At 50.9% G+C, this 17,803-nt stretch overlaps 1 protein-coding gene across 3 annotated transcripts in view; it reads right to left on the bottom strand.

Moving 5' to 3' along the window:
- LOC133280874 (acid-sensing ion channel 2) overlaps positions 1–17,803 on the bottom strand; it is a 431,335-nt gene that overhangs the window by 6,235 nt on the left and 407,297 nt on the right. For all 3 annotated transcript variants that reach the window (XM_061475913.1, XM_061475911.1, XM_061475914.1), the window contains exons 3-7: positions 13,437–13,564; positions 2,256–2,406; positions 1,553–1,609; positions 862–1,015; positions 216–307 (exon numbers count right to left, since the gene is read on the bottom strand). In XM_061475913.1, coding sequence (XP_061331897.1) covers positions 216–307; positions 862–1,015; positions 1,553–1,609; positions 2,256–2,406; positions 13,437–13,564 — 582 coding nt within the window. The remainder of the gene's footprint in view (positions 1–215; positions 308–861; positions 1,016–1,552; positions 1,610–2,255; positions 2,407–13,436; positions 13,565–17,803) is intronic.

The raw sequence follows: 17,803 nt of genomic DNA, 5'->3' as shown, positions 1-17,803 counted from the left end.
ACACAGACTAGCTGTAGTCCCTGGGACATTCCTGGGATGGCTTGGTGTTGGAAGGAAAAGAAGAGATGGGGTTGAAAACTGATCAGGAAGGTACCTGGACCTTGCTGTGGTTTTCAAGGCAATGCACTATGCACACTCTGTACATCCCTGAACCACACACGGACTCCAACAAAGGCACACACAGACTCCACATTGCACCCCTGATCTCCTCTTACCAAGTAAGGCTGCCACTTCATAGGCTTTCTTCTGCTCAATTGTCTCATAGTTGAGTGCTTCAAAAAATATGTCCAGCACAAGAATATTCTCTCTGTAGGAAGGGGAGAACAGCATCAGCCCATCAGCCACCAGCAGCCTTGTGTGCTTTGGGGTAAGGAACAGGAACTGGGGGCTTTATTCCCCTCTCTGTTCTGACTGTTCTTATGCTGGGGTCCTCAGCAACCCACAGACACTTGGTCCTCTTGGAGACCAAGACCATCCAGCACCATTAGGAATCTGGCAGACTTAGCAGAAGATGGAAAATGATTCCTCAGGATCTGAGCTCTGGATCTCAATTTGGTAACAGCAAGAGTCTAAAGGATGCTCCACATGGAATAACTCTTGCTGCCTCCACAATACTGTGGCCAGGGCTGGGAAAGGGCCAAAACAGCTCGCGAAGACAAGACCAGGGAAGGAGCATCCAGTTATCAGGAAACACATCAACTGAGAAGAAAGCAACTTACACATCATCTCTTCAAGGGTTTTGCCCTAACACTCCCTGGAGGACATAACTTAGCACACCAACGGTTGGTTTAAACAGCCAAAGGGCCTTTACAGACACCGTCCCCCATCAAGCAAAGGAGATCTGTGCTCTCAAGCACTCACGAGATGTATTTTTCTGACTTGTTGAACTTCTTCTCCAGGTACTTGGCCGAGGTCTTGCTGGGGATCTTGACCATGGAGAGCTCTTTGTTGTATCTGGTCAGGTTACAGGGTGTCCTGCAGATGCAGTAATTGCTGTCCTTTTCAGCAAGCAAACCTGGAGGAGATCACAGAGTTACATCTCGTGGATTCAGGGACATACAGCAGCTGTGGGAGCAGAGGTTGTGCACCCAGAGAGGGCCCAAGGAGCTACAGAAAACCCATCCCTGGCCAGTTCTCTCCCACTTCATTGCATGGCCATCCCCACTGTCTGAGAGATGCCTTTTGCTGGAGGCTACACTCTGTTACCAGCTCTGGCAACACGTGGTGACTGAGTCTCCTCAATCCAGACCTGGAATGGGTCCCTCCATCCCAGACCCAGATCCAAATTCAGACCTGGAGATGCTCCCCTCCAACATATCCTGGGGTGCCCATTATCCCAAGGGTTTCTGCACTGATGGGGCCCATGCCCCATGTACAACCAGAAGAAACTTTATCCCAAGGTGCACCCAGCCCTTCCCAAAGAGATGGGTCTCACGCAAACCCATCAGCTGCTCTAGATCACCCCAGTCCTGCCACCCAGGAGGACACGGGCTGCTAGAAGTCCCCCCCGGTTGGGACACAGTGGTACCCAGGGAGATCTCTTGGTACTCACCAAGCGCAGGCTCTGCGCATTCCTTGTACTGCTCCGGGGTACAGAAGGGAGCATCCCCTGCATGGGAAGGACACATCCATCAGTGGGCATCAGCCACCGCTGCTGGGGACCACTGGGCTCTCCTTGGGGACCACAGGGACCTCCCTTTAGCAAAGGGAACCCAGGTTGGGGATGGGCGGCAGAGGTAACTTAAAGAGAGGAAGTTCAGGTTGGAGCTAAGGAAGAAGCTCTTCCCTGTGAGGGTGCTGAGGCGCTGGCACAGGGTGCCCAGAGAAGCTGTGGCTGCCCCATCCCTGGCAGTGTTCAAGGCCAGGTTGGACACAGGGGCTTGGAGCAAGCTGCTCCAGTGGAAGGGGTCCCTGCCCGTGGCAGGGGCTGGAGCTGGATGATCTTAAGGTCCTTTCCAACCCAAACCAGTCTATGATTCTATCTGCCTGCTGCAGGGACCTTTTCTTGCAGAGGAGGGGGCTGCTGGAAATCACACCCATGGGTGTTAAGTGGGGCTGAACAGGGCAAATCAAATGACTCTCTGCCACATCTTGCCCCTATTTCAAGGCATTCTGCAATGGCTATTAGCATCTTTCTTTCCATAGGGAAGCATCCTTTACCCCACGGTCCCCTTCCAGCTTGTTAACACTGAATGACATGGGCTGGGTGAAGGGAGAGGTCCCTGCTCCTCCATCCCTTGCCCCCGCACACTGACCTGGCATGTGAACCATCCTGCAGTTGCAGTTTTCCACAATGTAGCGGGTCTCGCAGTCGATCCTGCAGGCCGTGATGCTGTAAACGGGAAAGAAGTCTAAGCCCATATCCGACGAGCGGCATTCACCCCACGGCGGAGGCAGGTACGTCAGCTGCAAGAGAGGGAGGAGCGGGGTGTCAGGGGACACGGGGGACTGGCAGTGAGGATGGGGCACAGCATCTCCCTCCTCTTGCCACAGAGAGGCTCCTGAAGCACAAACTGAATGATGCCCAGAAACCAACCGTATCCTGGGCTGCATCAAAAGGAGCCTGAGCAGCAGAGAGGAGGTGATGCTGCCCCTCTGCTCTCGTGAGACCCCGCTTGCAGCCCTGTGTGCAGCTCTGGTGTCCTCAGCATGAGGAGGACATGGAGCTGTTGGAGCAAGTCCAGAGGAGGCTACAAGGATGCTCAGGGGCTGGGGCATCTTCTGTATGGAGCCAGGCTGAGAACATCAGGGCTGTTCAGCCTGGAGAAGAGAAGCTGCGTGGAGACCTCAGAGCAGCTTCCAGTGTCTGAAAGGGGCTACAAGGATGCTGGAGAGGGACTCTTCACTGGGGACTGTAGCTATAGGACAAGGGGTGATGGGTTCAAACTGAAACAGGGGAAGTCCAGTTTGGAGATAAGGAAGTTCTTCCCTGTGAGGGTGCTGAGGCACTGGCACAGAGTGCCCAAATAAGTGGTAAATGCTCCATTTCTGGCTGTGTTCAAGGCCAGGGTGGACAGAGCCTTGGGCAACATGGTCTAGTGTGAGGCTTTCTCTTATGAACCATTCAGTCACTAAAAACCCAAACTGCAGCCAAGAAGAGAAAGATGAGCTGTTGGAATGAACACGGCTTGTGGTGATAACAGTTGGGTATGGGAGCAGTCTGCCTTAGAGGGGCATGAAACCTGGAAGCTAAAGGAGAGTTTGGGGAAGATCCCAGGCTTCAGAGCATGACCCTGCCCTGTGGGGCTGGACAAGTAATCCCTTCTCTAAGAAGAACTTTTCTGCATGGCAAAGCACTAGGATGCTGTACACGCAGGAGCCAGCATCACCTAAGGGTGCCCAGACTGCTCCCTGAGGGACATGAGCATTGGCACTCCCCAAATCTGCTTCAACCCACACTGCTGCTCAAGCTGCTTTGAAAACCAGCAGTGGCCGGAGCTGTTCAGCTGCTCAGGGTGATATGCACCAATCTCTGTGCTCAGCAGCTCCAACCTGAAGAGCAGATGTACCTACGTGGGGTGTGAAGACGCAGCAGGTGATGGAGGGATCCCATCTGTGGGGACCAGACAAAGCATCAAGGGAGAAAAAGCCGGTTGCCAGCGATCTCAGCATCCAGAAACAGGCTCTGAATGGGATGGGTTTGAGAGCCAGCAAAGCAGCACCTTGGAATGAAAATCTCAAGAGTGCCTTCCTGACAATAGCAAAGTGCTGTTTGAAGGGGATCTTTTCTCATTTGCTTTACACTTGCAATATAATAGAGTACCAGATGCCATCACTTAGTCATCCACGGTGGAGAAAGGAGCCCATATGTTGCTTGTTGTATGATAAAGGAGAATAAATAATTGTGGTCTCTGATGGTATCAGCTTTCTTTCAAGCACAGCTACACACAAATCTTTTAAGCCCTTTAGATTTTGGCCTGAATGAAGATGATGGGATCCGAAAACGATGGATTCACGATCAGATATTTTATCTTACCCACTCCTTTGCTCAGCCAGCATTGGGTTGGAGCCACGGTGCTTGTGAGCTGGCACTGTGTCCACACGAGGTGCATGGGCTGAATGATTAATTAAAACTCTAATCAATGCAACTTATTAACAGAGTTACGGCCTGGTTTGTAGCCAGGACCACAAGCACCGACTATGCCATAGCACAAAGCAAAGCTGGTTTGCATCTCTGCAAAAGCATGGAGACCTCAGAGCAGTTTCCAGTGTCTGAAGGGAGCTACAAGGATGCTAAGGGACCCTTCATCAGGGACTGCAGCAACAGGACAATGGGTGATGGGTTTAAACTTGAACAGGCTGCCTTGCCACACACACAGCCCTATGCACACACCTGCACACACACAAGTGTACAAGTGTAATTCACTTCTCTGGCTCCTTGAACATGCAGGAATAGGTGCAGCACATCCCCCCTGCCACAGGCCAAGACTTCTGCTCTCCCTCTGCTTTCTGCATCACTGATACCGATGAGCAGAAAAAGCTTCTTGGCACATTTAACACTGGTGAAGTTCGGGTCTTGTTTTGCTCTGCAGTATAAAAGCTTTCCCTGTTTTGGAGAAAAGCTCGTCACATCTGGGATAGAATCTGGGATGGAAAAGGGACTCCAGGGAAGATCCAATTTCTCCTTTCAGAAGGAAATTTCCCCAGTGAAACTCCTGGCCATGCAGCAGATCCCCATCGGGTGTGACAGAGGCACCTCGCTGCTGCCTTGTTCTACATTAATCCCTACCTCTTCCATCCCTGTATCACAAGGCAGGATTTCTTGCCTCTGGCCATGCCTCCAAGCAGTAACCAAAGCATCTCCCACAGCCGGGGGACCAGCACTGGGAATCCATGTGCTTCCCCCTCCATCACTGGCTTGGTGAAGCAGCAAAGCTTCATTTGAAGCGTGACAGGGAAATCCGTGCTTCTTCCTTATGGGCAAGAGCTTAGAGGCAATGGTCCCTGGGGTGGCAGGGTTGGACCCTCCCTCCCTTGAGCAAGTCAGTGAACTCATCTCTCTCCAAGGGGCTCATCAAGGGTTATTACCCGGACCCTCCATGGTAATGACAGCTTGAAAGGCTCATCGCTTCCCTCCTGCTCTGTAATTTGCAATCAGAAGCAAACTCTCACAGAGAGAAGCACATCATTAGGGACAGGGTTCTGCAGTGAATAGGGGGGGCACATTCCCCAGACTGCCTCAGCATCCTAATATAATTTGGTCCCAGGAAAGCTCCCGTTGCATTTCCCAGGTGGTTTTGGTGAGCAGGCCCCAACGTACCAAGTCTCTGATGCAGACAACTCTTGTCCTGACCTTTTATTTCCAATTAACTCTGAAGGCAGCTGTTCGGTAACTGTCTGTGCTCGGAGCCACAGCAGCATCGCTCGCAGGTACAAGGTGAGTGCCAGGACTGCTGTGCTGCATCCTCTGAAATGCTCAGCATCATCCTTCAAAGAAGCCATTATCGAGATGCAGAGATGGGCATGGTTTGACCTGTCAAATACTGCACCTTGCACTGAAAGACTCAAACCAAGGGGTCAAACTCTTCTGCAGAGCTTCCTGTCCTGAAGAGCAATGGAGCAGGATCACAGGCTTCTCCCCTGCAGAGCAGCCCCATCCTTACTGCCGTTTCCTTTCCTGCTTTGGCACAGGAGTCCTAGTGCCCTGCAAGCCCTGGGGTTAATGCTCCATCCACAGTAGCATCCCTCCTTAACCCCCTCCTCAGCAAAATGGGGCTGCAATCTCAAGCAAAGCACTGACATCCAAAGCACGTGGCCACAGAGAGCTACCTGAGAGACTCATTTTATCCATCTGGCACCTGAATTTCCTGCCCGTGATGCTAACGGGGCCGACAGAAGAGCACACTGGGGAGCCAATCCAGCAACAGGAACACACATGATCATAGAATCATGGAATGGTTTGGGTTGGAAACAACCTTATGATCATCTAATTCCAACCCCCTGCCATGGGCAGGGACCCCTTCCACTGGAGCAGCTTGCTCCAAGCCCCTGTGTCCAACCTGGCCTTGAACACTGCCAGGGATGGGGCAGCCACAGCTTCTCTGGGCACCCTGTGCCAGCGCCTCAGCACCCTCACAGGGAAGAGCTTCTTCCTTGTATCGAACCTGAAATCGCCCTGTTTAAGTTTAAACCATTACTCCATTGCCATATAAACAACATGAATGGGACAGACACTACTTGGATTTGATTCCTCTCCGTTGCAGCCACACAGACATCTCCTCCTCTTGAGAGAAATGTTTTCCCTTCTTCTAGATGATGCTGATTTGGGGTTGGCAGGAAGGTTCAGGCCCTGGACCAGTGGAGCCTGTCCAAGGATGCTGAGATGCTCCCCTCTCATCTGCTCCGCTATCACCAAAGCTGCTTTTCTTTGAAGCCAGAAAGGGAAAAGAAGCATAAAAGCAATAAGAAAAGCAGGAGCAAAGGCAGTTCCTGCCCTGGGTTCCCACAGGAAAGCAGTGCTGAGCTCTAGCTTTGCTCTGCTGCCGTGGCAGCTTCCCAAGGGCACACATCCCTCCCCGGCACTGAGCCGTCTCATGCTGATAAAGATTCAGCTTCAGCCTCTAATTGGGGTTGACAAACTCACGTCCTCGCACTTTCACAATCATTAATACTTCATTAATTAATGAAATGCTTTTTAAGTTCTCTTCATCCCAGCTATTAGGAATTACCACGATCTGTTACAAACTGGAGGGCGCCGAAAAGAGAAGGAACAAATTGACTTGCCTCCTTAAGCTCAGGATGGATCTTGCTTGCCTGAAACACAAGGAAAGGAAGGGCTGCTTTTGGCAAACAGGGGGGAAGTGGGTCAGGGTGGTGGGGGCCGTTCAGCACAGCCCTGTCCTTGTCACAGCCCTTTTCCCTGGCCATGCTGCTGCCCTTCACACACTGCTCCTGGCACTGAGCCTCCCAATAACCGCCAACATCTGTCTGCAGCCAGAGAGGTCTTTTTTTCCCCATTTATTTTAAGTGGCACCTCTGTTTTTTTCTGCACGTGTAATTTGATGTAATAGGCACGATGTGGAAACACGGCAGAGACGCTTCCAGCATGAGGTCGGGGCAGTTTCAGCTCATTTTTCATCTGGGCTCTGTGATGAATCCGGCTTTGGGGATGTACCCTGCATCCTGCTACAGCTCAGCCCTTCTCCCGCCTCCTCCACATGTAGGTCCCACCTGATGCCACCAAACTGAGGCAGCAATCAGGGAGGAGGAATGCAAACCTCTCCTGAACGTGGCAAAACCTGTATGGGGTGTGTTTGCGTTTGCTTCAATAAGCAGAAACCTCCGTTCTTTAATGAGACATCAAATAACATCAAGTTAATAGAATTTCAATCCCAGACAGCTTTAGCACTTGTAAAATGCTTAAGAAACTCAGCCCAGACACAGCTGGTTGGCACCATCTCCCAGTTAATGAAGCTGGAAGTTGTCTATTTGCTGTCTCCCTTTGCTGGGTGCTGTTCCTTCCCATTTGCTCCCTTCACTAAAGCACTAAAGAAATCGTTGTCTTTAAGGACAAGAGCTTAACCCTTCCAGCACCAAAAGAACATGATTTTGGGTCCCCATTTCTTTAGAAATAATTTTGCCAATCAAATAGCAATATTGAAACTTCCTGTGGCTCCCCCAAAAGTCAAGGGCAGCCAATCCTGAGCCTCATCCCAGGTTTGCTCCCAGGACCTGCTGGATGGATGCTCCTGGAATTTGCTGCACTGACCATCCACATCTAGCACTGCTCTCAATGAGCGGTACAACTGCAGTACACTGCCCCTTCTCCCTCCTGGTCCCCTCCTTGGCACATCTATAAGCACCAAAAGTGTCCCCCTCATGGTGCTGGGCACTGTTGGCTGGATTTGTTGGGTTCAGTCTTACAGAGGTGCCCTATCTGGGGTTGTGTGGTGGAGCTGGACTATCTGAAGCTCTCCTGTCCTCAGTGAGCAGCTTTCCATCGCACCCATATAATATGGTTGGCAGGAGCATCCAGACCATTATGCCACCTACATCCCTGATGTTTTCTCTTCCTGACCTTCCTAAGCGAGCCCTTTCCAACCCCTGCCTGTTCACATGCACCGTTCCTGGCCCTGACTCATTTCCATCCGTTACCTCTAAACCCATTTTCCTTTGTATCCTTTTACCAACAGGCTGAATCACTCCTAATGCTGTTTTTGAAGCAAAACCTCTCTGATGCCCTACAAAACCAGCCATGCAATTGTTTCCTTCCATCTCCTGCTTTCAACCACCCCTATTGCCATGATGTTTTCTCTGCGGCTGGCCACTGCTGTCTGCCAGTTCAGCTTCTTGTGGTTTGAATTAATTCAGAGTCTGCCCATATACTGGAGGAAATCAACTGGGAGAGTGTGTAGGATTGAGGGAAAGAAATCAGAGAGTGAATGTTTTTCTAGGAGGAGGTGTAAGACTGTAGGTAGGAGAAGATGCTCTGCGCGAGGGTTAGGAAACATGGGAAATGCTATTTAATTGCTCCTCATTTTCCAGCACCACTGCCTACACCCTGTTGGGAAATGCGGGTTTCAGAGCGATCACTGCCAGACCCCAAGCCCCTTTTTCCTGCCTCTGTAATTACACTTGTGGTACTGCAGTTGTTGGTAGCTGATGCTCTCTGTCCCGTGCAAGCGTTACGAGGGGATGAGTCTCCAAGGCACACTAGAGCCCTATTAAACAATATTGCTCCATCTTCGAACCTGTTGCTTAATTGAAGCCTTTTAAATTTTTATTGCCAAGTTGGCAGAAATTGCCATTTTTAGTGGGCTTTTCATCTTCTCTAACGTGCCGTGCCGATGGGGAGCAGCTGAGCCGGGGAAGTACCATCATCTGATCCCATCCATTATGGGAGAGGCTCGGGTGGTGCTGCCAAGATGAGGTAAACTCAGCCGGGAAAAGGGGAGCTAAAGCCAGGGGGGATTGATCTTTTCCCAGGGGATCAGCCCTCTGACATGGAATGTCCAGTGTGTCCACCCAGCCTTGGTGCCATGGTCTGATGCTGGGGGGATACTGCAGCCTCCCCAGGGCTGTGCACAGCACAAGAGGCTTGTTAAAGCACCAGGCTCAGCCAAAAGAGCCAAGAAAAGGGAAGAATTGAGGTGGATCCCTCTGAAGCCAAAGTAGCAGGAGCTGAAGGCACTGCCCTGCTCGGGGTAGTCCTGCCCTCCCGTGGGACCCATCAAGGGGGGTGACAGCACAGTGTGCCCCAGGCTGGCTCCTGCACAGCCCAGGGCTTTGCCCATTCATGAGAAAACAAACCTTATTCATTAGGCTCAGGAATTGCCATGGAAACCGCTCCCCGGCGTGGCTGGAGCATCTCTCGCTGTACAGGGATCTCCCCATGTGAAATGGTGTGAAACCCCCCCAGAACAGCAGCTATGGCCTGGCACGTCCATGTAAACCGCTCTGGCTCCTTCCACATTGCATTCAGACACAGTCACTGCTGCAGCAAGTAACCCAGGGATGCTTTCCACCCTTCCCCATCAAGACACTCTTGTTTTAATCACAACTGCCCGTTATGCGTTTCCTTCTGCTGTGCTACCTCCCAGATCACTTTAGGGAGCTCTGCCCTGGCTCCCCTTAAACTTGAGGGCATGGCTTTGGTCTGAGATTACAGACAGAAAGCATTTCCCTTCAGCCACGAGTCCACAGCACAGAAACAGCTTGGCCTATACAACCCAACAACCCTGTTTGATGGAGGAAACCTCCCGCTGGCATTGCCTTTGCTGATTCAGCACACACAACCAATGTGCATGTAAAGTTCCTCTTATGATGCTGTGAGTGCAAACCCGCATGACATCGTTACTGCATTAATGATGCAGTTCCAAAACTGGTAAATGCATCTTAAAAGTGTCAGTCTGCAGGAATCAGAGGGCTCAGCCACTGCAGGAGGAGGGGAAAAGCTGACTTTGTACCTCTTTTTAGACTGACAGCTAATTTTAAAGGGAGATTTAAGGAGATCATGCACCATCACGGAGCCAGAGTTTGCTGTTGACAAGGGGCTTTTGGAAAGCTCTGGGTATAAAGATCCAGGATTTATCACTCTGGCACCAAGATGAAAGCCCTCACTTGCATTAAGCGGCTGCATACCTGGAAAGGCAGGAAATCGGGAAGTAAAGCCCAGTAAATACTCTTATTTCCAAGACTGGGATGGGGGACAAAGGGTTCCACTGGAGCACAGGCAAAGGGAATAGTAACAGAGCCAGAAATAACGCCAGGAGTCTCTAAGCCAGCCACAAATCAATCCCCTACACACTAAAGCCTGTCTCAAAGACGATGCACATCTACCATCACACCAAGGCAAGTCTGCCCAATTCCACACTTGAGAAGTGCTTCTAACTAACACAGAGGCTGCTCTGAGCTGGGAGATGTCTCTACTTTTACTTCTATTCCTCTGGAATAGCTGGAGGGTCATTTCATTTATGTTTCATGGTTTAGGACCCCAGTAACCGGCTGGACTCAGCTCTCTGGGTGCTGCTCATGGGCTCTGCCTTAGTGAAGGAGCAGCACGTACCTGCCCCAGATGTGAACAAAAGATGTGCATTCAGGGCTTGAGAAGGTGGGTGATGCCCAGCTGGCCCCTATGGGGTACTTTAGAGGAGGCAGAAGCATGTCTGTGCTGTAATGGTTGTAATTAGGTAGAAAAATGACTTTATGGAGAGGAGGGACTGGGGGAGGCAGCATTGCCCATGGAGCCGAGGCTGCTCCAGGCAGGCAGCTTGAAGAACCTCTGGATCTCCAGTTAAAGCCTTTACAGTCCATGGTACGACTTTAAACCAGATACAGAAGCCCTGGCCCCAACCAGAAACATGCCTTTCCCACTCCCAGCATCAAAACACTGGGAAAACCTGCAGAAGAGGGGACCTGCTTGAGCAGAGAGCAACCCCAGATCTATTTTTCTTGTCATCTTCTCTATCTTCCCTGCCTGGCAGGAGGGTGTTTTTTTTTCCCTCTCAGCTTGCTGTCTTCTTGATAGGAATCTGATTTTTTAATAGAAATAATGCAATAACTAATGCTGGCAATGGGATGGGGAAGATTTACAGCAGCTGTCTGCAAAGTCTCCAGCATGTATGCTATTTCTATCTTAAAAGCAAGTCCTTGAGATCCTCGCTGCAGGCTCCAGCTCCCAGCCATGCTCCCACATCTTGCTGAAGCCGGGATGTTTAAGGAAGACAAATCGTTCCCATTACCATTTGTGCTGCCAAGTGAGTCTGATCGGAGGAGGTGCTGCCAAACCCCTTCGGCATCACGCACAACACAACCCCAGCCTGCTTATGGGGCATGCGGAGTGCTGTGTAAATGGGTGGTGATGCCAAGACATGGGATGCTCCGCTCCGACACCGACTTCCTCTGTCCCCTTTGGCAAGTTGATCCCTGGGGCAACTCAACATCTCCAAGCTTTCTGCCAGGAGCTGCCATTTCCCATCTGGAGCCATTACAGGGAATATCTGGCCCTAATCCCGGAGCTGGTAACCCTAACCCTGGTATCCAGCCCACACCATTCTGCAGTGTTTATGCCCACAGCAGCCACAGGCTTGGGGCTCACCCAGCATGCTCCCTGAGATGCACAAGAGGCAATGGATAAGGCATTCAGTGCCTGGTAATTGCTGTCAACAGTTCTCATGCTTGTTAATCAGTTTTCCAGCCCTCCAGCCTCTTTACCTTGCAGAATGCCCCATGGAAGCAACGCTGGGTCCCCTGGGGCAGCAGAAAGCAGTTGCAGAGCGAGGTGAGGACCTTGGGGATGAGAAGAAGGGCTTGTGCCAAGGCAACGGGTGTGAAAACTGCCCACAATGGGTTTTCAAGCCTCTTTGTGCTTCGGACACCATCAGAGGCTGCCTCAGACCTAAAAAGCCCTTTGCCTTGGCTGTTACGCTCCCAACGAAAGCCCTGCGTGCTAATAAAGCTGCTCATTTTCTCCTGCCCACCAGACTTCCCACCAGGTACGAACCGACAGCAGCGAAACGTTTCTCTGCTTTAACTGAGCTCTCCCACTGGGATCCCATAACGCTCATCATCTCCGGGGTGATTACACACAAGCCCACTGTAATGAAGGAGAGAAGAGCTGCATCCGGGCTCGCCGAAACGCAGCATCTTCAGGTGTATTTTGGTACCTGGCGATGTATTTGGGGATGAATTCCTCACGTTGCTGTGAGCTAAAGTGTGACAACTGCAGCTCTGATCTCCACGGACATTAAATCAAAGCAAACCCTTCAACAGCTTGGGCTTGCTTTCGTCAACTTGATTTACGTCTCATTTGAGGGTGGATACAAGAGCAGGGAAGAAAATGAGAGAAGCAATGAGGCAGGAGGGCTGGAATGAAAGCACCAGGGCCAGGATGGGGGGAAAAAATCATTCTGCTGGCCTGCTTCCTGTACCCCTGATGAGGATTTGGGTGTAATGACACTGCACCGCATCACATCCATCCACACATGATGATGTGTCACCGTCAGGACTCAGGGAGGGTGATCCTGAGCCACGAGCATCCCACCACAGCTTATAATGAATAATGTGACTATTTCTGTGTTACCTGAAAGGATTCACGCTGTTCTACATAATGAAATACTCTCCTCTTCGTCTCTTTTTATGCCCCTGGAGTGTGAAAGCTTTTTGGCAAAAAGCATCCATTCTTGGTGGGTTGGAAGGTACCCAACGCACAGAGCAACTGCCAGAGCTGAACCACGGAATTACAGCATGCTTTGTATTGGAAGGGACCTTAAAGCTCCTCCAGCTCCAACCCCTGCCACGGGGGCAGCTGCACGTCCCTCTTGTGCTGCTGCCCCAGAGCTGGATCAGGGCTGCAGGGGGGTCTCCTCAGAGCACAGCAGAGGGGCAGGATCCCCTCCCTGAGCTGCAGCTCATGCTCTGGGGGTGCAGCCCAGCACACAGGGGGGGTTCTGGGCTCAAGTGCACACTGAAGCCAGGTCATGGGGAGCTTCTCCTCACCCAACACCCCAAGTCCTCCTCCTCAGGCTGCTCCATCCAGTCTCCCCCAGCCTGTGTTTGTGCTGGGATTGCCCCGACCCATGTGCAGGACCTTGCACTTGGCCTTGTTGAACTCCATCAGCTTCACATGGTCCCACCTCTCCAGGCTGTCCAGGTCCTTCTGGATCCCATCCCTTTCCTACAGCGCATCAATGACACCTCACAGCTCGGTGTCATTGGCAAACTTGCTGTGGGTGCTCAATCCCAACATCCATGTTGGCAACAAGGCAGGGAAATTACCAGGGATGAAGCCCCTTCTGTGGCCAGAATTAAAAGGATCATGGGCAATGCATGGGAAGCAACACCGAAAAACCTGCCCTCACCCCAACCAAATTGAAGCAAGGTATTAAAACTACTGTTAATGATGAGGATGACTCTCCAGGGGCACTGGTACATAGAAGCAAGCTCTCCCACAGACCCCCTGGAATGATCTTGGTATGTAAATGAAATGCAGGACTTACCCTTTGCTCCTGGGTGGCCACAAAGGTCTGGAATCCAGGGGCCACCCCGAATCCCAGCTCCTGGACAAAGGGTGGCTCAGACTGGCTGTGGATCTGGACTTTGACTCCAGCCTCAAACGTTGTCTCCTCTGGAAGAAGAAGGGAGGAGGTTAGGAGGCTGTGGTGGGTCGGACAGTGTCCGCCTGCACGGGCCTGTCTGCCCCTCCATGGAATATGGTATGTGGTAAAGCTGCGCTGCTTGGGAGGAGGAGACAAGCGGTTGGGAGTGCTCCACCTGCATGAGGACGCTTCTGGGCATTGAGGAAGAAAACCCAGCAGCAGCAGCATGAGCAGAGGACAGCCTGGACTCAGCCAACATCACCAGTGCTGCCCATCGGGACCAAGAGCATCCCCAGGCTCCTGGTCCTTTACCCTGCTGCCTATCCCAAGGGCTCACCCTCTCTAGAACACAGATTCATGATTTCTTCAGCTTGCTCTGTACTTCCAAGCTAGAGAAAACAGGAGGTGACATCTACTTTCTAGCTGCTTTTTAGTTACAGGATTCATTCCCTTATTACTAAAACAAATAAACTCTTTCCTCCAAACAGAGGTTTCTACTGTCCATAAGGTTTCCTACGCTGAAAGCCTTTGATGCAGCCTGAGGCCACTTGGGAGACAATGTAGGGAATTAAATAACCAAAAAGTGGGTTACATTCAAAGGAGCTCATGTTTTTGGCAGCTGAAGTTGCTCCAAGCTGGACAAAGGCATTTGCAGCCCAGGGGCTGACACATCGCTGAGTTAAGGGTGACGTGAGGTTCCCACATCCCAAAGCTATGCTGAATACCAAGTGACTCGAGGTCAGTCCCCCTCTTCCACGAGGAGCTAAAACCAACCCAAAAGAGACTTTATGAAGCAGAATTAATGGGATGCAAATCAGCCCCGAGTGTGACACAGGAACACTCTGGGCTCCTCTCATCACACAGGCATCTTCACACAGCTGGGGCATGCAACCTTCCTCTCCTTAGTACTGCTGCTATGGTCTCACATCTCAGCCAACTGGAGGGAACATATGGGCCTAAGGGGTGGGGGACTGATTTGCAAAGGAAGTTGTTAACTCTGCATAATTTGGTTTAAATACCATGTTACCCACTAATACGAATCCATGCCTGTGACCAGCAATACCACCTCCACGTCTAAACAGCTTCTGTTTAAAGATGAATCATTCTTTATTTTCTTACTCTTTCGTGGTGTTTTTCTACTATTCTGTTACGTATCTCGGTTTTTACCAGCACTGTGTTCAGTCTGAAGCACTGATAGAAACTCGGCACCAAGGAATCACAGCCACAGAGCTGTTACACCAGGGACTGCACAGGAGACAACAACAGAAGACACTACAGCAGGCAATGATATGGTCAGAGGAGAAGGGCAAGGGTTGAGTAAGGTATTACTGGATGACATGAGGATTAGAGATCAGGTATCGGGACCCCACTGCTTAAGAAGATGTAACTGCTGACTCAATTGGGCAGCAAACACATCAGCCTTTCTCTCCCAAGAGGACTTTCTTGGATCCTGCTCACCTCATAGCTCCCAAGGCAAACGAAGACAGAGACTGCAAGGATGGGAATGGGCTTATGCATGGATTTGTCATGCTAAGCATGATCAGTCACAGTGCTTAACAAGTGATGGTCCGAGAAGGTTGGATCAGAAACCTCTGGAGACCCCAGCAAGATGCGCTGCTGTCACCTTCACTCCAAGTGAGCAAATAAACCCTCCCTGCCAACCTCAAACCACACACTGCACAAAATCATATCAGAGGATCCCAGACTGGTTTGGGTTAAAGGGACCTCAAAGCTCCTCCAGCTCCAACCCCTGCCACAGGCAGGGACCCCTTCCACTGGAGCAGATTGCTCCAAGCCCCTGTGTCCAACCTGGCCTTGAACACTGCCAGGGATGGGGCAGCCACAGCTTCTCTGGGCACCCTGTGCCAGCGCCTCAGCACCCTCCCAGGGAAGAGCTTCTGCCTAAGAGCTCATCTCAGTCTCCCCTCTGGCAGGTTAAAGCCATTCCCCTTGGCCTGTCCCTACATCCCTTGTCCCAAGCCCCTCTCCAGGTTTCCTGCAGCCCCTTTAGGCACTGGAGCTGCTCTAAGGTCTCCCTGGAGCCTTCTCTTCTCCAGGCTGAGAATTGCATTCAGATTTTAGGAGCAAACAACATTTTTAGAGCCCCATTGTGACAGCAAGGCTGCTTTACACGCTGGCTACACAAAACCTGATGCTCTGCACCTGCAGCCACATCTCATCCAGCAGCATCTCCATATCTCAAGCACTTGACCCTGGCAACCTTTGCAGCTGGATCTATGAAACTTTCAAACCCCAGCTTTTCTACCTAAGGCACAAATTGAAGACAAACAGGACTCAAAGTTCCCTTCCTAGGTCTGGAATACACCTGCAGATGTCTGGGATGGCAGTGAGCTCTCCATGCACTTGGTCAGGGCTCAGCTCCACGCAGCTGGAGCTGGACTTTCAGCCAGAGATGTATTGACCTGCAAGGCTCACTCTTAAACACACGCTCTCATCGATTGATGCCTCTGGTGCTCATGCTTATCTACCTGCCTGTGCATGAGCTCTGCAATGCTCCATGCAAATAATAATTTATTTTTGCCTCCTTGTGACAAAAGTGCTTTTGGTAACTATATATTGCCATGGCTTAGGGCACAGAGCATTGCTTACTGCATGGGGTGGCATGTGGTGGATGTGGAGCTTGAGTGCATCTCCTCTGAATCCCATGCTGGTGGGATGCTGGCACAGAAAGTATGAGTTAATTTTGGCTTTTCCCTACACTGAAGCCTCCCAGAGCAAGGCTGGCATTGATCATCCTTGCTCTTGGCCTGTACTTATGTGCAAGACCCAACAACCACAACCCAAATCACTCCCTACCACTTTCCCGTGATGGAGGCAACGCAACCCTACTGTGACAAAACCCTGCCTTGCTTTTGCTCAGCTGTAATTGGGCTCCCCTTGCTCCAAGAGGCATCAGATGGATGTTGCCACATCCAAGCTCCCTGTCAGCTCAAGCTTTGCATTCCCAACACATGAGGGGTTCCATTTGAGGGTCTCCTCCTTGCCAACACCTCCCCAGAGGTGACCCTTTGAAACACCCCAGTGCTGAGGGTCAAGCCACCTTTCCTCAGAAGCTTTGTCAATGCAGTGTCCCCATCCAACCTCATCACTGCTCAACAGCACCACAGCAGCCCTGAGCTCTGCAGAGGCCTCAGCACCTAGATGCCCAAGCCCCATAGGTGAACACACCCCAGAACGGGCTCAAACCCTTTCCTGAGCCCCCACCAACTCCTCCAATGTCAATCCCCGTCCTGTCATTCCCACACGACGCCCACTCCTACTGATCCCACCTGCTCCATCACTTTGCCTGGCGTTGATCCCCTTCCAGTACTTCAGAGGAGATACCATATGCTCCCTTCAGCAATTACCTGCCAAGTTGGAGGAGAACGCTTCTATTTAGTCTCACTTGTTGGGCAACGGGAACCGTTTTGTCGAAACATTTTCCATCCCAAATTATTCTGCCCTTTTTTACACCAGGATCTGCTCTGCTCTGACTCAATTCCATGTATTTCCCATGCCTAGGTGTTGCCTTGAAGTCTGTCTGTGGATAAACCCCTGTACATTCGTATCAAATCCATATCAAACAAGATTCTAATGGAATCATACAATCATAGACCAACCAGATTGGAAAAGACCTTTAAGATCATCAAGTCCAACCTTTACCCCAGGACTGCCTATAGCCTGCAACTATCCATAAGAGACTTAAAAGCAACAGGACTTGTATTTTTAAACAGAAAACCATGGCACGTAGGCAGCTCTAATCACGGCCGGGGAGGGGACAGCAGTTTTTAGGCCATAAAAGAAGCTCTGCTTTTACAACACACAGTTATTAATTTTCATCAGTGATGAAAAGCAGCATAAACAGCGCTTTTTGTGGAGAAGTTGCCAACCCCCCAGCAGCATTCCGCGTTTTTCCTGCAAGAACCATGCGAGGATGAAGCTATAAACATGAAACTGGCTTTGAAAAACTCTACTTCTAAGAAATCATTTACTACAAACTCCCTGTTTGCCACCACGAGAGAGAAATTAAAAGCCCAACTACGAAACCCTTTGATGAAATATGCCTGGACCAGTCCTCATTAGCTGCATCTCAAATCTTTCCAAGCTCCGTGCTGGGGCTGAGAAGCATTAATGTGGGTTAAACACTTGCTGCAAGCATAAGGAAGAGGAAGGTCTCACAGGGCCCAGAAGCACAAGACTTTTCTGGTTCTGGGTGCATCCAGCTAAAATGAACATCCCTGAAGCAGAGCCAAGCCCAAAAGGTTCTG

The sequence above is a fragment of the Pezoporus flaviventris genome, unplaced genomic scaffold (assembly GCF_033815535.1).
Source record: "Pezoporus flaviventris isolate CSIRO_AGI_PZ_B2104156 unplaced genomic scaffold, CSIRO_AGI_Pfla_v1 ptg000091l, whole genome shotgun sequence".
Classification (NCBI taxonomy): domain Eukaryota; kingdom Metazoa; phylum Chordata; class Aves; order Psittaciformes; family Psittacidae; genus Pezoporus; species Pezoporus flaviventris.
Note: the sequence above shows the minus strand (reverse complement) of the source record. Positions and strands in the feature narration are given on the sequence as shown.